Raw genomic sequence first — 21,678 nt, 5'->3', positions numbered from 1 at the left:
GCTGACGGTGAGTGTCACCAGGCCCTGGGGGACAGGGGGCTGAGGAACTCCCCTGGGAGGCACCAGCAAAACAGAGGGGATGGATCGAGGCTGTTTCCACCCTTTATAGTCCTCGGCTGCTGAGTGTGGCCAGACCAGAGGCTCAGAAATCAGTGAGGGCTGATGGGCGGTTGTGGGGGCTGGATCCCGAAGCCGAGGGGCCTTGGGCCGTGTGCCGTTTGCCATTGGGCCGTCGAGGTGGAGGACACTTCCCTGGCAAGACATGGGCTGACTCCTGGGCCCACAAGAAGGGAAGGGAGACCTGGGCCATCTTGCTCAGCCTTGGCCCTCTGTGAGCCTGAGAAATCCAACCAGAGGGACTTGGAGGGGGCCCTGAGGAAAAGGGGGCAGGAGAGAGGCCCGGGGGTGGGGGAAGGTGGCAGAGCGCCAGAGTGTTCACCCATCAGGGTGGGGCCCAACCAAGGGGCAAGCCAGCTTGGGGAAAGGTGAGGTCTCTCATCCTTGCCCACATACGCCAAGGAGGCTTCTCGCTCACCTGGGACAGGGGGCTTGGGGAGGGGTCCTGCCCCAGCCACCATGGGGCAAGGCCTGAGCAAGGGGAACCCACAGGGCCCTGCCCCTCCGGGATCTCAGCCTGCTGCCTTCTCTGTACCCTCTATGTTTCCCAGGGGCCACTTGCTGTCCAACCATGCATGTGGTGGTTGGACGTCCATCTGAGCGGGGGCCAGGCCTCAGCATCGTGGCCAGCGTCCCCAGGGCACAAGCCCTCCAGCTCGCCGGCCCCATCTGGCGCCTCGTCAGGAGATGTGACCCCTGGTGGACCTGACTTTCAGGTCCTTCCTCTGGCCTGCGGTGAGGTCGGCCCCAACATCACAGCTGAGAAGCTTAGGTGTGTCGCCGGGACAGGGGAGAGCAGATGGAGGCTGGGCGCCCTCTACACACTGCCTCCCCACCTGCCATTCGCTGCCTGAGGCTGGACCAGCTCCCTCTTTCACGGGGCCCGGTACAAAATGAACATGTGGGGCCTCTGTTCAAAAACCACGAAGAATTTCCAGAGAAAGCCAGGGGAGCCGGCCCCACCTGAGGGTAAACTTGAAGGCCCAGCCTGACTGGCTCACACACCTTCCTTATCTCCCCTGAGACAGAAGGGCTTGTGACCCTCCAAGCTTCTGCCGGACACCAGGGCCCTCCTGAGTGCTCCTGTCTGCCCTCTGCCTGCCCGTCCTCAGAGGCCCAGAGGCAGCCTGACACCTCCTGGTGGGGTGTAACTGGGTCCCCCCAAGTTTATAGGTTGAAGTCCTGACCCCCAGCATCTCAGAATGAGACCTCATTTGGAAATAGGGTCTGCGCAGATGTCATTTGTTAAGATGAAGTCACTAGGGTGGGTCCTAGGCCAGTGTGACTGTGTCCTTGTAAAAAGGGGAAACTTGGAGACAGACTCGCACGCAGGGAGGGCACCATGTGAACATGAAGGCAGAGGTCGGGAACCCCATAGATGGCCAGGAAACCACCAGCAGCTGGAGGAGGGGCCTGGGCCAGAAGTTCCCTCGCAGCCTCAGGAGGAACAGGCCCTGCTGACACCTGGATCTCTGACTTGTGGCCTCAGGACTGGGAGACAGTAAATGTCTACCGTTTAAGCCACCGAGTCCGTGGGACATTGTTATGGCCACCCCGGGACCCTAATATCCCTCCCTCCCATGGTGTGCCCAGCAAACAGGCCCCAAAGAGAGAGGAGACGCCTTTCTCCAGGAGAGTCCCGAGGGACGCTCTCCCCAGTGCTCAGCTCCCCCGACCAGTTCCAGGCCATCTTGCTGTTGAACAGTCCCTCTTTCCATCCCTCCAGCCTCTCTTCCCCTGTTCATCCCATTTTATGTGCTCAAATCTCTCGCATCTTTAAAAAAAAAAATTAAAAAGGAAAACGCCCTGGACCCGCCAGCCTGGCTGCTGGTCCTTCTCAAGCCTCTTTCAGGGCCAGCTCTTTGCCTCCATGCCTAATCTCCACTTGGCTTGGACCAGCAGGCATGCGTGAGGTGAAGGCATCCCTCGGGGCCCCCAGCATCCGTCCAGACCACCTGTGCCCTGCTGGGCGGCAGGTTGAACAGAGTGGGGCCCTTCCTCTGGAGAGCTGAGTCTCCCCGAGACACAGACACCCCCTGGTTCCTTCCCTTGGTGTCATTCACTCAAACTCTAGGGCCGGGCTGCATGGGGAGGGCAGAGACCTTGTCTCATCCATCCGTGCGCCCCCAAACTCTGGTGCAGTGTCCAGCGACACAGCGAATGACCAAGTGAAGCAATGAGCTAGTCTGAGGCCAGGGCGGAGCAAGCTTTGCTGGGAAGGGTTCCGGCACCAGAGACGCTGAGCCGAGCCCTGCAGGGTGCCGAGGGGCAGGCCAGGAGGAGTCTGTGTGAGGTGGGCGGGGCAGAGGGACACAGGGGATGCGTTGACTCTGTACTGTCAGTGGGACATCAAGGCAGACTGTCCAGGAGCAGCTGGGTCCATGGACAAGGTGGCCTCAAAGACTCAGGTGGGACAGGTGCCCCAGGGAGGGCAGTGTCAGGACCACATTCTCAAGTGACACTGGGGAGGGGACGGGTGAGTGTGGGCAGAGTGAGCGAGGAGGAGAGGTCAGGAATGGGGAAGTGGTCCACACACGGAACAGGTCAAGTCAGAAGAGAACAAGGCGTGTCTGACTTGGCGACTGGCTGGGGGTGGCCGGAGGGTGGAGGGTGGCTCCAGAGGTCTGAGCACAGGTCAGCCGCTGGAGGAGGGAGTGTCACGGGCGGTCAGCATGTGGGCCCGTCAGCCACGGGAGTCCCAGGGCCTGAGGGGTGGCAGGGGGCCTGTACCTGGGGTGGGGGGATGCTGTGCCCAGGTAATCAGCAAAGGCTGGGCAGAGGGACCTGGGGGCTCACAAGAAGCCTCGGCAGGTCGTACGGGGGGACAAAGCGAGAGGCAGACAGAGCAGGGGGAGAGTGTTTTGAGGATCCAGGAGAGAGATGCTGAGGATCTGAAGAGAGAAAGCATGAGGCTGGAGAGAGACGGGCTCGGGAGTGTGACGGCCTGAGATGAGTCACCTAAAAGTTCTCTGGTCCTCACTCTCAGCACCCGTGAGCCTGACCTTGTTAGGAAATAGGGTCTTTGTAGATGATCAATCAGAATGAGATTGCTAGGGTAGACCCTAATCCAGTGTGACCGGGGTCCTTATAAGAAGGGGAGATGAGGACACAGACGTTCACAGAGGGACGACCCTGTGAGGACGCAGGGAGGAGACGGCATCTACACACCAAGGAGAGAGGCCTCAGGAGGGACCAGCCCTGCCCACACCTGGACCTCGGCCGTCCAGCCTCCAGGACTGGGAGACAGTCAGTACTGGTGGCTTAAGCCCCCTCTGTGGTCCTTTTGCACAGCAGGCCCCGGGACACTGACACAGGGCTTGTGTTAGTCAGGGAAAAGGAGACCAGCTGCTGTAACAAACAGCCCCACACTCAGGATCTGAGCCCTGCGAGAACCTTGTTCCCACTCCCGTCCAATTCTCAGGCCATGGCAGGTGGGGAGGGGCTCTGTAGTCTGCCTGGGACCCCAGGCTCCTCCTCCCCGAGGTCCTCAGAGGCCTGGCTGATCCTTTGTATCCAGCAGGCAGGGGAGGGGCGGGGAGACCATGGGAAGGCTGGGGTCCCACGGCCAGGCCTGGACACAAATGTCATCAAGAACTCAGTCTCATGGCCTCATCTGTCTGCAAGTGCGTGCCAGGGAAGAAAAGGGAAGCAGTGTTGTGGGTGGCCCGCCAGCTCCGGTCACAGTGACCTACGAGATTCGGGGGCAAGGGAATGAGAAGCTGGGGTGCCTTGGGCGCTCTGGGGGTCCAGGTGGGGCCACCAGCAAGCAGAGGCACGAAGCAGGAGCAGGTCAGGGTGGGAGAGGATTCTGGATGGGGAGGGAAACCCAAGCCGAGGCATCCAGGGCGGCTGTGTGGTCACAGGCCAAGCTCAGAGACGCTGGGAGGGAGGCGATCAGAGCGCCACCACAGCGGGGATGGGCGGGACGTCGGCACGCAGCTTCCCCTCTCTCCCTGCAGCTTCCTGGGGTGCATCGCTCCGGGGCGTCGCCAGCGTTGTATGTGTTCTGCCTTGGGAGGAAGGCTGTGGGGTTTGCTGGTTAGCCCCGTACCCCACTCCCTGATCACAGGCCTCTGGGAAATGTGTCCTGGAGTCCTGGCGCGGGCACACGAGGAGCGTGAGGAGGAAGCCACGGGTAGGGCCTAGGGACAGATGGGGACAGGGAGTCCACAAGGGAACTGGGGGGTGGACAGGTCAGAGGGATGCCAGAAGAAGATGGACGGAGGGCCAGGTGGGGAGCCAGCCACACTGAGTGGACACACTGAGAGGTCAGGTAAGACGGGAGCCGAGCGGTGGGCAGTGGGGACAGATGAGGGCAGAGCAGATGACGAAGGTGCCGTCTGGAGGGCTCGCTGTGCAGCACATGTGTCCCCTGGGGTGTGGGCAGTGCAGGGGTGGGCGGAAGAGGTTGGGTTCTGCCCTGTGGCCTCTGATTTGAGGTGAGGACGACCCAGGTTACTGGGGGGGTGAAAGGTCCCAGAGGGGATCTAGGGGCCAGAGGTGGGGGTGTGGCTGGTACCGTCTGCACCTAACCTGGTCTCCTCCCCGGAAAACGGGCAGCCACAGTGAGCTGAGCCTGGAATTGCCAGAAATTCCCTCTGGAGTGAGGAGAGGGCAGCAGGGCGGGAGGCCCCCCAGGCTGGCCTTCAAGGACTCAGAGGCCGAGGGTTCGGGCTGAGGCCCAGCAGCTTGTCGAGACACTGTGAGGAGGAGTGAGTGGGGGTCGGGGGGGAGGAAGGGGGACCTCAGGAACAGACATGGAGGCCCATGGATTGTCAGTCGTCGGGGGCAGAGGCAGGCCTGGGCCCAGACAGAGCTGTTGCTTGAGGACCAAAGAGAGGACAGACTGGACAGGTCACCAGGGTGAGGCTGGGCTGGAGAGAGGCTGAGGCACTGTGGGATCACAGGCCCTGCGGGTGGGGGTCCCAGCAGGCCGACTGTCATGAAGGAACTCTGTGCCCCTCTACCCCAACCCCTGGCCCTGCTCTGGCTTCCCCTGGGCCAGGGTGGAGGTAAAGGGGGTGGGGAGGCCGCCTCTGAGTCCTGTCCCACAGATACAGGGAAGCCCCGAACTAACTCCCATCCTAGTCCTCACAGCTCCACCCACTTCCAGACGGACCGCTGACCCCTTCCTTCTTCCACCACCTGGAAGTTGGCCTTTGCCCAACCTGTCCTGTCTCCTTGGCCCGACCCCACTCACTTAACCCCCTCTGGCCTCCTCCGGAGCCTTCTCAAGACCCCCGGGAGCAGGGTGCCATGTCCTTCCGCCCCCTCAGCCTGCGCTCCCCTGTCCTCACCCGCTGGCCCTGGCCCCTCTCTCGGGCTCGGCTCCTGCCTGCCCACACCTTGAGCTGCGCCGGTCAGCTCCACTCTTTCCTGGATTCTGCTTCACCTATTTTTGTGATTGCTTAAGAATTTTATTGTTTTGACATTTAAAGAAAAGGTTAATTTGGGGGAAATGATTTCAAAAGTACAGAAAAGTTTCAAGATGAGACAAAGAACACCACACGTCACCTGTTATCAGCGTCCTGCCCATTGCGTCATCGTCAGCCTGCTCTCTCTCCCTCCCTCTTTCTGTCTCTCTATCTCCCTCTTTCTCCATCACCCTCTCTGCTTCCTCTCCGTCTCTCTGTCTCTGTCTGTCTGCCTGTCTCTCTCTCCTGATTGCTCCTCTACTCCTAAAGACCTTATCGTCTAATTCCTAAAAACAGAGATGTCCTCTCGCCTACCCACAGCAGCCTCAGTCCGTGTAACTGACACGCCGCGTGTGTCTCTTGTACGTGTCTGTGCCCTTATGACCCGCCCCATCAGTCATTTTATTCTATTTCTGTTGGTTTGGCCCACTTCCTTGCTCTGTCACACCAGAACATTTGGGCCCATCTGTGTACTTGTTACCCGCCCCCCACCCCGTGCTCAGTCCGTTGTTCCTCCATGAGCCCTGGTCCCCTCGTGAGAAGACGTTGTCGGGGACCCAGGCCTGGCTGCTGTTTGCTCCTTGCCTCTTGGCCTCGCAGCAGGCAGAGCAGAGAGAGCTGGGGCACAAACCGGCCCATGCGGCGGCGCCCCCCACCTACGCTCAGCTAGCCTCGCCCACCGAGCCCTCTTTCCTCAGCCTCCAGAGGCCCCTCTGTGCTCCCCACTTCTCTCTCCACTCGCCCCACCACCCTGGAGTCGGCTGCCTCCCCAGCCCGGTCCCAGCCACAGCCCAGCAGGGGTGCCCTGGGGCTTCCTGTGGCCGCGCGCCTCCCTGACCTCCAGCAGCGGCCCCTGCACTTGCGCTGTCCTCCTTCCCTGCAGGGTCCCTCCTGGGCAGCATCCAGCTCGGGACTGCAAGAGTTGGCCTCCTCTGCCTGGTCTGCCCGTTGTCGGGACTTTGCTCACCACTCACTTCTGAGGACGCCCAGGCCCCACCTCCAGCCGGGACCCCTGCACCCTGCTGCCTGTGTCTCTCTTCCCTGGGAACCTCCACGGTCCCCAAACTCACCTCCCAGAGTCAGCCCCTCCCCTGCTCTGGGATGCCTCCCTGGGGAACCTCCCTCTTCCCCCTCGGCCTAGGCCTGGGCGCCCTGTCTGCCTGGTCCACCAAGTCCTGGGGGCTCTGCCTCGTGAATGTCTCTCGTCCACCAGCTGCCTCCCTCCCAGCAGATGACTGTGGCTTCTATGCCTTCTCCCCGCTCCAGCCTCGCCTCCTTACTGCCTAATCTCCACCCTGCACAGATCTTTCTAGAATGCAGAGCCTTCACCACGTGCCAGGTGTGGGGTTACCTGCTTCCCACCAACCGCCCCGTTCGGCCCTCTCTGTGGCTGTGTGGATGCAGCCTCCCAGCTGTGGACACGAGGGTGGCCCGGGGAGGCCAGTGGCAGAGAGAGGTGGAGGGGTGGAGCCAGGCCCAGAGCGGCGCTGGGTCGGAGGTTTGCTTGCTGGTTTGGTTTGCACAGTCCTCTTACTTCATTCATTCATTCGCTCATTCATTCATTGGAAAATGTGACCAACACCCATAAACCCGCTATCCCGCCCAGGAATTACAATGCTTTTCCAGGCCTATGTGGACTTACGTGCTTCAACCATCTGCCCCTGCACAGACCCCCACCCCCGGAATCCCTATCTAGAATTTTGTGTTTGTGAAAATGTTGTGACATTTTCTTGCCTTTTAATAAAAAGGGTCATTTCCCCACATAGTGAGTCTGCTCAATCAGCTTGATGGAGTCAAGTCCTGCCTGAGGGAACTGGCCCCCGTGTCCCTGCCACCCCACTGCCCTCGGGAGAGGTTTGCCGTCCTTTCCTGGTGGGCATGGCCCCTGGACAGCTGCCCTGTTCACTTTGCTGGGTCCACCGTGAGCACAGCCTCTGTCACTGGGGGTCCTGGCCACCAAAACCTGTTCCTTGGGTTCCCTGTCTGCCCTGCCCGCTCTCGGCCGTGTGTGGGGTACGCCTCGGCCTGGACCATCCCTTGGTCCCCTGCACCCTGCCTACAGGAGCCGCAGGCCCGGGGCCAGGGGCTTTGACAAGACTGGGCCCAGAGCTGCAGGGTCGCCTGCCCGCCAAGTTGCAAGGGCCTGCAGGGAGCTGTTCAAAAGACAAGCCAGCCCCCGGGGCTGGAGCGGGGCCCCCAGTGGAGGGCTTGGGGAAGGCCATCAGGGCAGGCTGACGTCGGTCAGTCCCTTGAGGCAGCCCAAGGCTGGACGCAGCTGTCCTTCCTGTCTCCAGCCCCCGGCAGATCAATCGCTTGGACTTCCTGAGGGCAAGGGCAGGGTGGACAGCCACTCCATCATGGGGCCGCGGCCTGTCCTCCCCTGGATTCCCCACCAAAGATCTGAGCAGAGGGACCTTGGCAGGTCACTATATCATCCCTCACAAAGGAAGCTGACAACCGTGGCCTTGTGGTGACAGTCCTTGGCCGGGCCTGGGGTGGGGGGGGACATCGTCCCTTGATGTGTGAGTTAGGCTAGAGCCTTGGAGCTGAGCAAAAAGGAGATGCAGGCCCTCCTGCTGGGCCAGCGTGGGGCCAGGTTGGCCTGTCATCAGTCCCCCATGGGGAGCAAAGACCCCAGTGCAGGCAAGCCCCTGTCCCCTGAGCACAAGCCACTCTGGGACGGCCGCATGATCCAGGATGGCCTGCAAGTGTCCCCCATGGCAGAGTCTGGGGTCTGAGGAGGAACAGGCTGGGAGGAGTGGGGGACTGCCCACATTGCACAGCAGGGCATGCTGCGACAGGCCCCTCCTGGACTTGTGTCATGCAGAGAGGGTCTCTGGGTCCTGCGGGGCCCGGAGGATGACAGTGACAACACACAAAAGATCTCATTCCGAGAACAACTGCTCAGACATGACCAGGCCGTCTGTCTCCAGGCCCTGCAAGGTCGGGCATGTCCAGGGCAAGCCCTGGGGAGTTCCTGGGGACTGACCAGTGACCACTGACCACACCAAGCAGGCCAGGGTGCGGGCTGTGGGGGAGTGGTTCCAGCCCTGGATACGGCCCTCTCAGCCCTGCCTGAAATCCTGACGCCCGTGTGTGACGCCCCATAGACCCCAACCTCGGGCTTTCCGGATGCTGACAGCACTGACGTGCCACCACGTGATGGCGCCTGCCCAGAGCGTGGCGTCCCGAGGTGGCCAGGCGGCCTGTGGGTAGTGAGGCTGGGGCAGGACAGACCACGCAGGTCACGGGGCTTGGAATCCTTTATTGACAACCGAGATGAGCCGGGTCCTCCTAGGTGGAGTTCTATCGGCCTCCCCTCCTGCATGCTCTCCTGGGAGCCGGGAGCACCGGGCCAGGCCGTGGTGGGCAGCGGGGGGCCTAGGACTCGGTCTCGAACATCTTCTTGCGACCCTCCATGCCGGACTTCTCCTCTATGTTCTTCCTCCAATCACCCACGTCGCGAAGGTCCCGCTCCTGAGGGTGGGGCCAGGAGAGGGTTCGGGCCCACCCACCCCACTGGGAAGCCAGGGACAGCCCTCAGCCTCAGTTTCCCTTCTGTGAATAGGCTCCCAGGGCCGGGGGAGGTGGGGAGCCACCCTGCGTGCCTGGAGCCAGCCCGTGGGGGGAGGCCGCGTACCTTCTCCGTGTCCTCCTTCTTGACCTGCTTCAGGTTGGCGCGCAGGTCCATGCACACCTTGTGCTTGGAGCCCAGCAGTGCCTTGAGCATGGCGTCGGCTGACATGCGCACCCTCCTCAGCGGGGGCCTCTTGAACTTGCCCCTCAGGTCGAACAGTTTCTGGTTCATGTCTTCCAGCTGCGGGAGGGAGGAGAGGGCTGGGTGGGACCGGGGGCCAGGCTCCCCACCCAGTCGGGCCGCCCCCCCCCCCCAGCCCCCTGGCCCTGCCGCTCGACCCCTCACCTCCTTGGTGCTCTTCTGAACCTTCATTTCCATGTCATACTTCTCCTCCTCGGCCGCGTCGATCTTGGCGTGCAGCTGTTTGCAGAGCTCCTGGGGGTGAGGGCGGCGGGTGGGTGGGCGGCCAACCTGACGCCTGACTTCCACCTGCTGTTACCAGCTGCTTGCCCTCTTGACCAATGGGGAAACCGAGGCAGCGGGCAGGATGGCTGCTGGGGGTGGGGCGGGCCAGGGGTACCTGCACCTCGGCCATGGGGCCGGGGATGTGCAGCGGGGGGCAGTGCTCTGACAGGTAGTTCTGCTTCTCCGTCTCCCGGCGGCTCTCCTCTTTCTCCAGCTCCGTGGCCGCGATCTGGAGCATGACGCTCTGCAGGGTGCGGGGAGCAGGGGTGAGGGGCCATGGGGCCCGGCCACGCAGACCCCCGGGTGGCCCTCCCTGAGGCGGCACCTACCTTCAGGTGCTGTCTCCGGGCCGTGATGGCCCTGTTGCGCTTCTGCAGGGCAGAGGGGGAAAGGCAGAGTCAGGGTCGGCCTGGGGGCCCACGTCCTTTCCATGCTCCCGGCTGGGCTATGGGGGTCCTGTCCAGGGGACAGCTGAGACTGGGGGGGCTCCTGAGGCCCTGGGGGGAGCCGGGCCCAGGACACGGTACTGCATGGTGACCCTTTGCCCAGGTGGCACATCAGCCTTGAAGGTGGGGGGAGAAGAGGCTGCACCCCAAGACAGTGGGGATGGGTGAGGGAGTGGGGGTGCAGTAGTCAGAAAGAAGAAGCAACTTCCCCAGTGTCCGGCCGCAGCCTCACTTCCCCTGCCCCTGCATCGGCAGCCACTTCCTCTGTTTCATGGGCGTCTTGGTGGATGGGGTGGGGCACTTTCATGGGGAGGCGGAGGGCTGGGGCCTCAGGGTCTTGAAGCTCTGACCTCTGACCCCTCTGGGGGTGGGGGTCCCATCCCCTCCATGTTTCACCCGAGGCAATTACTCACCTCCTCACTGTCCCAGGAGGGCGGCGGGATTGGGGAGAGAGAAGAGAGAGGTTAGGGCCATGTGCTGGGGCCTGAGGATGGGGCAGGTGGGGACGGAGGTGACCAGGGCGGCAGGGCCTCTGCTGGGGAGAAGAGAGACCCCTGCCCCCGGTGAGGGGGGGGGAGGGCGGGGCAGAAGGGGCTCCGGGCTTGGGGGCGACACTTACTCCCCCATCCTGAGTCCTGGGCTTAGAGCCTGTGGGAGAGAAAGTCGAGGAGGGTCAGGACCACAGCCCCGTCCCGCGTGGACACCGGCTGCCCGTGGTGGGGGACAGCACCTCACGCTAACCCGGCTCCCCAGCCGCCCCCCCAGCTCCAACCTCCTTGGAGGGCGATATCTTGGGATTCCCCGGAGTGAGAAGTAAGAGGAGACAGTGTTCCCAAAATGTCCCAGGCAGGGCCTGGAGCTGCTGCAGCTGTCCCCAAGGGAGGGGCAGGATGGGCCAGCGCAGGTGGCCGCCAGAGACACCCAGTTATTTTTAGCCCTGCTCCTTCGGCTTCAGGCCCAAGTGCATGTAAGGAACTGCTCCCCACTTTTGACTGGGGTCCCTGGACCCATAAAATCCCCTTCCAGTGTCCCAGATGTGAAGCCTGGCCATCAGGGGTCTGTCTTGGACCCTTGCCTCCCCAGCCCACGTCCCAGTGCATCTCCCAGTCACTCTCAGCTCCATGGAGTCCCCCCAGAGAGGGCTGTTGGCGGTGGCCCCCAGCCCCCAGGCCCCCTCCCTGGGAAGTCCTCCTGCAGACTAGCTTGAGTAGTGCATCTCCCCAGCCTCGGCTGGCCTGGCCGGGCCGGCCTCACCTAGTGTCTGGGCAGCAGTGCTGGGAGCGAGGTCAGGCGGGCAGCAGCGAGTTGGGCTGGTGGGCCCAGGGGGAGGGGTATAAATGGCCTCCCCCAGCCTGGGCCCCATCTCAGAAAGGGCATGGAGCCCTCCTCAGACCAATGGGGGCACAGGCACCTCCCCACCTGCCCAGGCCGCCTGGCCCGGCCCCGCCGCGTGCTGCCATCCAGTCCAAGAAGTCTTGGTGGGGGGGCGTGAGGTTGGGTTGCTCTATTTAGGGCTCAGTGACGAGTTTGAGAAGCCTCCGTTGTTCTTGCAAGGAGCCCAAGGACAGCCGGGCACAGCCTCGCTGGGCCACGGTGGGGCGCACAGCTCAGGGGTCAGCTGAGCGTCACCGAGAGCCAGGCCCCACTGGGCCCTGAGTTGGGGTTCACACTGCAGTCCCCACTGGGCTTCCCTGTGGGCCCCCGGCTCCCTGGGCCTCTCCCTGCAGCTCATTACAGCCCCGGGCTGGCGTCTCAGGCACGAGCTAGCCCGTGCCTCCCCTCTTCCAAGCCAGCTCGGGGCAAGGCCTGGACCCCCAAACATGGCCTCAGGGTCTGTGGCAGTGGCCAGAGGTCTCTGGGGTGGGGGGCTGCCTTCCCCTGGACGTGACCCGCTTTCCTGCCTGAGAACAGGAGGTGAGGGGCGCCCTGGACAGACAGCCCCACCTGGAATGCCCTGCCCCTGCCCAAGGGCCCGTTTCCTGCGCAATGCGGAACTCGTCCTTCAACCTGAGCCTGGTGGCGCCACCCGCCTGGGAACCTCTCCCTGACCCCAGGGGCCTTGGGGCCTGCCTGGCTGCCCGGGCAGGCCCAACACTGCCCTTCTCACCCCAGCCCGGCCTGGGCCTGCGCCCCCCGCCCGGGTCCCTCCCTGCACAGGCATCCGGAGGGCCATGACTTGGCATCTTCGGAGCTGGGGATGTGCGGCCCCAGCTCGCCGGCTCTGGGGGCCGTGGGGAGGGTCAGGAAAGCTGAGGCCGTCCAGATGTGCCGGGATTAGAGCTGCCTTCCGGCCGGGCCCGTAGCCCCCAAAGGCCCAGGGCGGCTTCCGAAGACATCTGCTGCCCCCTGCTGGTCGCTCAGGGGAGGGCCCGCAGCCACCCCCGCCAGAAGGTTTGGGGGCCCTGCAGGGAGCTGGGGCAGCCCCTGGTGTTGGGGTCCCCTCCCTCCACAGTCACTGCTCCTCAAATGCTTCCTGATTGCCCACCGTGTCCCCACAGGGCAGTTACAGCCCACCTCCCCCAACGCTGTGCCCGACCCTCCAGCCCCCATAGATGGGGAGGGCTCCCCACCTCTCCATATCGTCCCTGTTGGGCCTGGAGGGGCCTCTTCATGCCACCCAGGGGTCAGTCATCGGTCAGAGGCCTCTGGGCTTGGCCGGGTCCAGAGAGGAGCCTTCTCCCCGCCCTCAAGAGGGGCTCACGGCGATGACGGTGGAGCCCCTGACAGTGTTGTGTGCAGGCAGGGCTCAGGAAGGACACACAGTGATGGCAGGAGAAGGCTTTATTACAGTGGGCCTGCCAGGAGACCAGCTGATCCCTGGAAGACGGGGGCCCGGGGGAGGTTTCAGGAGCCAGGCAGGGGCAGGCGCAAGCGGGGCTGCAGGGCCAGGGCCCGGTCCACCTCCCTGGCAGGCCGCAGGTGATGCCACTGGGTGATGGGCCGCCGGGGATGGGCCAGCATGTCCGCCCAGTGCTGGAGGGGCTGACCAGAGGCCCGGGCGCCCAGCAGCACCTTGCCCACAGGCTCGGCCCGGAACTGTGAGCCCCGGGCCCAGATGGCGAGCACCAGATCCACACTCTGGGCAGAGACAGGCAGAGGGGCGGTGGAGGGAGAGAAGGACAGGGGTCAGTTTGGTCCCGGGTGAGATCTGGCCCGCCCCTTCCTCCAGGCCACCCACCTGGACCTGGCTGATGGGCACGAGGAAGGCAAAGGCCTCGTTGAAGTAGGGGGCAGCCGGGCCCTTCCTGGCCTGCGTCTTCCTCTTCTTCCACTTCCTCTGGTTCAGCATGAGCTGGACCTTCACGTAAGGATCTGTGTGGGCGAGAGGGGCCAAGGGCGTCCCAGGTCTGCGGGCCCAGCCCAGGGCCCGCTCTGTGTCTGCGGAGGGGGCAGTCATGGCTCTCACCTGCCAGCGTCGGGCTCAGGCCTCGGGCCTCCAGCACGACTACGGTGAGCCGGCCTGAGCCAGGCGTGTACCGGAGGGAGAAGCACAGGTCCCCAGTCTGCTCAGGCTGCGGGCCGCGAGAGTGGGCTTCAGCCGGGCCCCCGGGGCCTCAGTTTCCCCGCCGGACACTGGGCGGAGCCGGGCTGGGGCCTGGTGGTAGCGGCCTCACCTCGGCGGTGCCTGGCGGGCCAAGCTGGTGCCAGAGCTCCAGGACGTGCTGCAGGTCGACGGCGCCCAGCGGCAGGCTGAGTGAGCCCAGCGGCTCGTGGCGGGAGAAACGCCTGAAGTCCAGCACCTGCACCTGCAGGCTGCTCCGCGGCAGCTCGGCTGGTGACGCCTGCACGTGGGTGTGAGCGGCCACCGCCCCGGCCCACCACCCCCGGCCCCAGCCCCTGGCCCCGACCCCAGCCCCGGCCCAACCCGCCGCAGCTCACATGGAAGCAGCAGGTCTCGTCGAACACCGGGCAGAGTGTGCCACGGTGCACCCGCGTCTCGTGCCAGCGCCCCGCCTGCGTGGAGAGGCTGACGCGGGCGTAGGGGTCCGCCGTGCCGCCAGGGCCACCAGGTCTCAGGTCCGCCGCCTGCTTGAGGCCCACCCTGATCTGGGAGCCAGGGGTGGCTCAGCCACGGGGCCCTCCCTGGTTGGCCTCGCGTCCCCCAGCCCCCGCGCGCCCTGTGCCGGCCTCCCCTCCATGTACCCGCAGACCCTCTGGGCCTGCAGAGTGGGGCCTCACCTCTTGGCTTCCGAAGTCGTACTGCAGGGACAGCAGCAGGCGCCCCCATGGCTTGGGGTCCCCCTCGTTATCCACATCTGGCTGCACCTGGGGTGGTCGGGATGACGGGTGCTGCTGGGACTGTGTTCCCGCCAGAGCCCTGGACCTCCCAGGCAGCAGTTCTCCAACTTGAGTCAAACCGTCCATCTCCAGTCCAGGCACCAGAAGGGCTCACACCCTCAGCTCAGCTGTGGGACTGGCCAGAACTGGTGCATCTGCCCCAAATCCCTCTCTCGCACTGCTGCCTTCCTCAAGAACCTGCTGTGGCTCCTCATGGCCTGGGGACCAACCCCTGAGGCTGCCACTCAAGTTTCTTTGGGCCTTGGGTCCCCCTGCCTCGGTTGTACTGCCTCCCCCTCCCCTTTGCTCACAGCTTCTGCCGGCAGGAAGGTCCTCCCTGTCTCTGCCCTGGGCAGTCCAGACAAGCCCCAGGGCCTGCGCTTGCCCCTGGCCACCCTGGGCTGCCCTGAGTCCCTGAGCCTGGACCCTGAGCTGCCTGCCCACTGGGACTGACCCAGCCGGGAGCTGGGCCCCAGGGAGCACTGGTGCCTGCTCCTCACCAGGTGGGTGGTGGTGGTGCCGGGGAGACCGCCCAGGCCCACAGCCTCCTTGTCTCTGGGCTTCTTCCCGTGGCGGTGGCCGTGGCGGCAGCAGCAGCAGATGGCACAGAGGAGACAGGAAACGACGAGGATGCCAGCAACAACAGCCACAGCAATGGGTGCCCAGTGGGGCCCTGGGAGGGGGCACAGAGGTAGGCCGAGATGTCTCTGTGGCCAGCGGCTGCCGCCACCCACCGGCCCAGCCCCATGCCCCTCCCGGGTGTCTGGCGACTCACAGGGGAGGCCGGCGATGAGGTCTGGTGTGAGCCCGGGTGCAGCCGTGGTTCTCACCGGGACCAGGGTGCTGTGGGGGTCCGGGGGGCGCCCCATCTCTCTGCCCTGTTGGCTCGCAGGAGACGGCTGGAGTGGCCGGGTCACCTGTGGAGGTGGCCCCGTGGGCCCCTGCCCTCAGCCCCAACTGCCCAGCAGCAGCCGGCTCTGGGTCCACCTGTGCAAGGAGGCAGCCCGGGGTGGCCAGGGGTGAGGGCTCTGAGTGGAGCCAAGGGAGGGAGGACTGGGCCTTGGCCAACGTGCTGACTGAGCTGCCACAGGTCCAGCCTCCTGGCCACCTCCCCCAGCCCCCAGCCCCAGCCCAGCCCAGCACGCCAGCCTGGGCGCTGCCCTCCCTGGTCCTTGCCGCAGGGCCCTGCCCCTCCTCATTGCAGAGCCTCTTCCTCCAGGAAACCCCCATCCCCTGGGGCCCTGGGCCCTGCCTGGGGGTCATTCTGGAGGTCCCTTCTCATCCCTGCCCCTGACCGCGGGCCCACCGTGGTTTGCCAGTCACGCGGATGGAGCATATTCACACGTGTGGGCCCCCAGCCTGGGAGCGACCTGGGAGCATGGGAATGGGGGCGCTAAGGGGTCGGGGCTCTGCTGGGGTCATTGGGGGAACAGGTGGGGTGAGGAGTTGGGGCTGGCTGTGTGGGGCAAGCCCGGGCTGAAGGTGTGTTCCTGGCACGGGCGTGGGGCCAGCAGCGCCCAGGGAGGAGGGTGAGGGGGCAGCAAGGGAGGGTGCAGCTGGGAGCGGCCAGAACATTCCTCACGAGCTGACTCAGCAGCCCGCCCGACTGCCCAGACCTGCGCCTGCCCTGCCACCCTGCGTGTGGGTGGCCAAGAGGGTGCGGCTGGCACCGCCTACCTGCCCAGGGCTGGGAGTGCACACACCTGCTGGGGCTGGATCTTCCCACCCACAACAGGGACCAGCTGGGGGCCGGGTGCCACAGTGGGGTGCGCTGTGAACCCAGGCGCACACGCTCCTCCCTGTGGCTCAGCTCCTCCCCACCTCCCCCTCCTCCGGGAGCAGTGGCAGCCAGGAGTCACAGTTCCTGCCACCTGGGGCCTGCCTTCTTTGCCCACAAGGGCCTACCACCTCTCTTGCATTAGGGTCCCAACCCAGGCCACCTCCGCCAGGAATAACCAGTCATCCAGACCAGATCCCATCATCTCTGCGCCCCTCGCCCAGCCTGGTGCTGAGCTTGGGGAGGGAGAGAAAGGAGCCCCGCTGCGATTCCCGAGATGACCCCCAATGCACAAGGCGTCAACGCCCCTCTCCCCAGTGGGCTGAGCAGAGGCTGCTCCACTCCCAGAACCAACCGTGAACCAGCCCGACCCCTCACGGTTCAGAGGAAGGAACTGCATGTCAAAGAGGGGAGGGCGGCCCCAGGTCCCCTCCTCAGATCTGCAGACCAGGCCCCAGGGGTCCTGCCTCCCAGGCCCAGCTCTGTCATCCCCTGGAGGGACTTTGTACGCGTTGTTCCTGTGAGGTCTTTTACAGCTAAGTAGATCAGAGCTTAGAGCAGAGCAGAGGGCCAGGCCTGGGGACGTGGAGCACAAAGAAGGGATGCAGGGGCAGCCTGCACCCCGGGCCCCACGCTCAGAGAGAAGGACCCCATGCTTGGTTTAGTGCCTGTCGTCACCATCTTGAGCCTTTTTTTTTTTTCGGTGAGGAAGACTGTCCCTGAGCTAACATCTGTACCCATCTTCCTCTATTTTGTATGTGGGACACTGCCACAGCGTGGCTAAGTGGTGCAGGTCTGTGCCCAAGATCCAAACCTGCAAATCCCGGACCTCCAAAGCAGAGCGTGCGAGCCTAAACACTACACCACCGGGCCAGCCCCTCGAACCAGTCTTGAATGAGAGGCTGCACGTTTTCCTTCTGCACGGGCCCCCCCAAGTGATGGAACCGGCCTGGCTGGAGGGCCCACGGGGTGAGGCCCCACGGTAGAGCTCACGCTGCTCCAGGGAGCTCGCAGGCCTCTGACGCCCTCTGTCCACCGCCCGCCCTCCTGCCTCCACGTCCCTCCTCTGAAGGCCTTTTCGGGTTTGCTCAGTGGCCCCCACGTGGCTGGTGGAGCAGCCCCGGGGGCTGCTGATGCCCGGCCTGGCCCCAGAGCGGCTGAGGTCCCACAGGGTCGCGGGAGCTGCACAAAGCCAGATTTAAAGAGGCCCCGGCCCCCCGCGTGGAACCTGAAGTCAACCTTTACTTTTTGAAACTTCAGAGCCTATGTGTGTTCTGGAACGAAAATAGCTTCCTTCGAGATTTTTATGGTTGAGAATTTGCGAGAAGTCATCAGCACAGGATCTCCATCTGTATGTATGTACATACCTGTGTGTGCTTGTAGGTTCATGTGTGCATACGTGTGTGTGCATGTGTGTGTGTATGTGTGTAGCTCTCCCCATGCCCCTGCTTTGCTGGCGTTCTCATCACGGTTAGGTCAGGGGTGGGGCAGGCACCGAGTCGCGGGGGGTTGGGTGCTGCTGGCCCAGCAGGGCTCCTGGCCAGCCTGGTGAAGGTTGTCCCCCCAGGACCACGGGGAATGCCTGGAGGCTGGCCCGAGAGGATCCAGGACCCTGGGGATCCCGCTCACAACCCCCGAGGGGCCCCAGGCCTGTGGAGGCACGGGGTCCCTCAGGACCGCTGGTCCCAGTGGTGGTGAAGGCTCAGACAGGCTCGCAGCCACCAGGTGGCGCTGTGCGCTCCACTGACACGCCAGCCGGCCGCGGTCCTGCCTCCAGGCTGCAGCTTCTGGGGAAAGCGTCAGGTGCCCAAGGCAGGCAGGTGACCCAGGGGCAACTCCCTGCCCTATGAGGCCACCTGCTTCTCCCCCTCTGCAACAGAGCCTCTGGCAGCCCTCCTTCCTGCCCACAGCTCTGAAGGCAGGAAGTCCTTCCTACCGTCTAGCTCTGGGTGTCTGGGTCCCGTGGCCTGGCTGGGGAACCCTCTCTAGGTACTAAGCCCGTCTTTCCCGGGAAAGGGAGACGGGTGGTGCCCTTCCTAAATCCAGACCCCACCCCAGCCACTCCCCCAAGAGGATCCATCCCCGCTCTGCAGATCAGCTCGGCTCTCTCCTTCCGCCCCATCTCCCGCCACAGCTGGTCATTCCTGCAGCTGCCAAGCTTTCCTCCCACTGCTCTGTGCCTCAACTGCCCCTCCTTCCTATCCTCATCTCACTCTCCCTTCAAGGTCTGTGTGAGGCCCACCTCCTCCAGGAAGCCCTCCCTGGTCACTCCCCCCACTCAGACCTGTCATGCAGTTGGTGCTGGATTCTGCCCTGTGTACTCCCCTAGTCAGGGATCCCGGCTTCCCTGAGCCCAGCAGCTTCCCTGTCAGCCTGGGGCTGGGCACCTGTTGAACCCGTGCTAACTAACCCTTCCTCCTTACGTCTAACTGGGAATTTTGGTGCTTCCATGGGAGCGGGTTTCTGTGGGCCCTCCTAGGGAAGAGAGGAGTCCCCGGATGTCGAGGGTGGGAGGCCTCAGAGGCAGCAAGCTCTCACCTGATGCCGGGACTTCCTGTGGCCCACCAGGCCTCCAGGCCTCACTCTCGGACCAGGGCACGGAAGATAGTGCTCAGAGCTCGCAGCCGGAGCCCGGCGTTGGCTCAGCCTCCAGCGATTGGGAAATTCTTCTTGTTGGGGGGCGGGGGTGTGGGAGGCAGGGCCTTGGGGAGCCCCACCTCAGGGCCGGAAGTGCTGGCCCTCAGGAGCTGGGGAACTCCCTTAGGAGTGAGTTCCTCCCAAGACCCAGGTGCCAGGCCAGCTGGGTTCTGGCCCAACTCCAGGGGTTCCCCCAGGGCTGGGGTGTCTCCAGTCCTCCCAGAGGCCTTGCAAGAGAGGTGACGTCCTTGCAAGGAGTGACCTCTGGGCAGGACAGCATGGGGGGAGGTCAGGCTGATCTTGGTTTGAGAAGGTTCTACACCTCAGGGAGGGTGTCCTGAGTCACGAGGCCACGTGGCTTTGGAGGAGGATGGCTTCTGTTGCCACAGAGCCAAGCACAAGGGGGTCTGGTGCCCAGGGGTGAGTGGCCCTGGGTGTGCTGGGTAGCGCTGGCCGAGTGCTGCTCTTCCCAGACTACTCTCTGCGGCTGTTTGGGCTTCTGGAGCCCAGAGAACCTTCTGGAGGTCATTGCACTCATGCCTTTGCTTCTGGCTGGGCTAGCCCAGTCTCCAGAGTTCTCGGTCCTTGTCCAGCTCCAGTCTACGCCAGCACCTCTGGCTTCAGTGGGCCCGGCAGGGCCTCTTATCTGAGCTTCCACACTCAGCTCTGGCCAGTTTAACTGGCCCAGTCACTCCAGGTCAGGTCCCTCCCTGGGTCCAGCTCTGAGTGGCCCTTGCAGGCCAGGGTGTCTCCCCAAACCCATTATCAGCCGGTGGCTGGACATGGAGCTGGTTAATGCTTAACAGGAGTCTGTTCTACCAGGGCCACCTGCAGGGCTGGTCGGAAAGGACTTCCGGGAGTCTCGGCCCAGGATCGGAGGTGGCTTTGGGGATATAGCAGGTGGGATGTGTGCACGTGTGTGCCCGTGCTGGTCACACCCGGTTCCAGGCAGGTGTTCCCCTGTGCGAGGCCCGGGTCTTTCTCCCAGTGAGGGGGGTTAGGAAGAAACAGTTGACCCAGAGGGGCCAGGAACAGCCCCGCACAGTTCTGGGGCCACAGAAGGAGGCCTGTTGGGTGAGCGGGCTCCTGTGCTTTGGGGGAAATGCATGGTGGGGCGGGGCATGATGCCGGCCGCCCGGGCTGCGGGGCCCTGGAGTGCAGCTGCGCGCGTGTGCCCCGCGTGCGGCCCGCCCCAGCCCCACTGTGTAGGGCCTTTGTGCCTTCCCCAGGATATGGGCGCCTCCATGGCGAGACGGTGTCTGAGGTTCCAGGGCAGGAAGGGGAAAACCAAACAGAGCTGGCAGCCGTGGGCCAGCCCTGCGGCCCCCGAGACGCGGCTTGGCAGCCAACAGCTGCATGGAGACCCTGGCGGGCCTCCTGGATGGGGATGCTTCCTTTGAGGCTGCCTGGGGAATGTCTGAGGTTGGAACTCACGGCAAACGCTGGCTTGGGGGAGTCGGGAGCTGCTGGCATGGAGCCAGGAGACGTGCCGGGATGGCACGTGTGCGCCCTGTCCGCACTGACCCTGGCTGTCGGCGCCCCGTTTGGCTGAGGCACCCCGTTCAGTTGGGGCCTGGATGGCTGAGGACACGGGCACTCAGCTCACCGCAATCCTCTGCAGATTGGGGGACCCCATGCCCATTCACTGGGTCTCAGTGTGTGTGCCCTAGTCATCTTCAATTCAGGCTATGCCCTCTTTGTCCAGGGAGCCGGTACCTCATCATCTGAACATCTGGGGAAACTACCCCATCATCCAAGCATCTGGGGAGGCTACACCAATCATCTGAGTACCTGGGGAGCCTGCACCCCATCATCTGAGATCTGGGGAGCCTGTACTCCATCATCTGAGATCTGGGGAGTCTATACCCCATCATCTAAGATCTGGGGAACCAGCACCCCATCATCCGAGATCTAGGGAGTCAGTACCCCATCATCTGAGATCCAGGGAGACTGTACCCCATCATCTGAGATCCAGGGAGACTGTACCCCATCATCTGAGATCTGGGGAGCCTGCACCCCATCATCTGAGCACCTAGGGAGCTCGCCCCCCATCATCTGAGGTCTGGGCGGCCCGTCCCCCTGCCCCTCCCCTCTTCTGCATGTCAGCACGGTGGTGCCGGCTCTTTGGGGTTCCTTCCCTTCTTCTGAGAGTCTGTGTGCTGTGTCCGTGAGTCTGGGTTTTGGGGGGATATGAACCCCACTTCTTGGAGTCTCTGGGCACATTATGCCCCATTGGCTTGGAAATCAGGGGGACCCACAGCCCACCGTCTGCCTGCGTGTGTGTGGCAGGCTGCTCACCGAACAGCTGGTACTCCAGCCTGTGTTTCAGAGGACTAGGGTTCTCTGTGACCCGGGCATTGGGGTCCCTCCTGGGGCTTCTTGCACTCCTCCCGACTGACCGTATCTCCCAGGGGCCTCTGGGGCCCAGTGGACGGGGCCTGGTTCCTCCAGAGCTTTGAGAGGGCCCCCTTCGCTTTCCCTCGGGGTCTCTATGCATCCAGGGCACCCCTGGCATCAGAGCACCTCTCCCCCTCGCCTGCAAATACCTGGGGTCACACCTGACCACCTGCACTCCTGGGCAGCTTTCTCCCCTCACACCCAGGTCTGGGCACGGGAACACTCTGTTCTGTGGTCACCAGGAGGCCTGCACAGTCTGTAGCCACTCGCTGGGTCCCTGGAGCCTGAATCCCCCACGGACGCATCTCACAGAGGCCTGAGTGCCAGGCCGGGCAGCAGCCTCCTTCTTGTGGTTTGCATGGCTCTGAGCTCCACCCACCCTCTCTGCCTGTGGGTGTCCCATTCATCCTTGCCTCAGGCCCTCTATGTGCTATTCACTCGTGGGCTGGGCCATCTGCCTCCCACTGCCCAGGTGTCTGGCACACCCAACCTGTGCTGCCCAAGAGCTGAGCCACCCCAACACGGCTAGGGCCTGTGCCCCATTGCTCAGTGTCTGGGGCCTGTGCCCCC

The 21,678-nt window shown here is 64.0% G+C and overlaps 3 protein-coding genes across 11 annotated transcripts in view; all 3 read right to left on the bottom strand.

Moving 5' to 3' along the window:
• LSP1 (lymphocyte specific protein 1) overlaps positions 1-6,604 on the bottom strand; it is a 48,112-nt gene extending 41,508 nt beyond the window's left edge. Inside the window, exon 1 of the mRNA XM_070564407.1 lies at positions 6,370-6,604. The gene's annotated coding sequence lies outside the window, so the exon portion shown is untranslated. The remainder of the gene's footprint in view (positions 1-6,369) is intronic.
• A 2,172-nt stretch (positions 6,605-8,776) lies between these two features.
• TNNI2 (troponin I2, fast skeletal type) lies at positions 8,777-12,725 on the bottom strand. 4 transcript variants are annotated; one of them, XM_070564403.1, is made up of 7 exons: positions 12,590-12,725; positions 10,635-10,667; positions 9,903-9,944; positions 9,689-9,817; positions 9,454-9,543; positions 9,172-9,348; positions 8,777-9,008 (listed from the first exon to the last, which is right to left on the bottom strand). In XM_070564403.1, exons 4-7 carry the CDS (start codon positions 9,809-9,811, stop codon positions 8,913-8,915), a joined length of 486 nt encoding a protein of 161 aa, XP_070420504.1. In that variant the 5' UTR covers positions 9,812-9,817; positions 9,903-9,944; positions 10,635-10,667; positions 12,590-12,725; the 3' UTR covers positions 8,777-8,912. The 4 variants fall into 4 exon arrangements, with proteins under 4 accessions (XP_070420504.1, XP_070420502.1, XP_070420501.1 ...); XM_070564401.1 differs by lacking the exon at positions 12,590-12,725 and adding an exon at positions 11,274-12,270; XM_070564400.1 differs by lacking the exon at positions 12,590-12,725 and adding an exon at positions 11,274-11,326 and having other exon boundaries at positions 9,903-10,439; positions 10,639-10,667.
• A 40-nt stretch (positions 12,726-12,765) lies between these two features.
• Positions 12,766-18,746, bottom strand: SYT8 (synaptotagmin 8). Of its 6 annotated transcripts, none has more exons than XM_070564397.1 (9): positions 18,613-18,746; positions 15,073-15,284; positions 14,798-14,970; positions 14,199-14,285; positions 13,899-14,066; positions 13,634-13,801; positions 13,426-13,531; positions 13,198-13,331; positions 12,786-13,097 (listed from the first exon to the last, which is right to left on the bottom strand). In XM_070564397.1, the coding sequence occupies exons 2-9, from the start codon at positions 15,164-15,166 to the stop codon at positions 12,864-12,866; spliced, it is 1,164 nt and encodes a 387-aa protein (XP_070420498.1). In that variant the 5' UTR covers positions 15,167-15,284; positions 18,613-18,746; the 3' UTR covers positions 12,786-12,863. The 6 variants fall into 6 exon arrangements, with proteins under 6 accessions (XP_070420495.1, XP_070420497.1, XP_070420496.1 ...); XM_070564399.1 differs by having other exon boundaries at positions 12,786-12,836; positions 18,613-18,731; XM_070564398.1 differs by lacking the exon at positions 18,613-18,746 and adding an exon at positions 15,604-15,816.
• Between the last annotated feature and the right edge of the window lie 2,932 nt (positions 18,747-21,678).

This window comes from Equus przewalskii, chromosome 11 (genome assembly GCF_037783145.1).
Source record: "Equus przewalskii isolate Varuska chromosome 11, EquPr2, whole genome shotgun sequence".
Classification (NCBI taxonomy): Eukaryota; Metazoa; Chordata; class Mammalia; order Perissodactyla; family Equidae; genus Equus; species Equus przewalskii.
The sequence above is the reverse complement of the archived record's forward strand: the minus strand, read 5'-3'. Positions and strand labels throughout refer to the sequence as shown.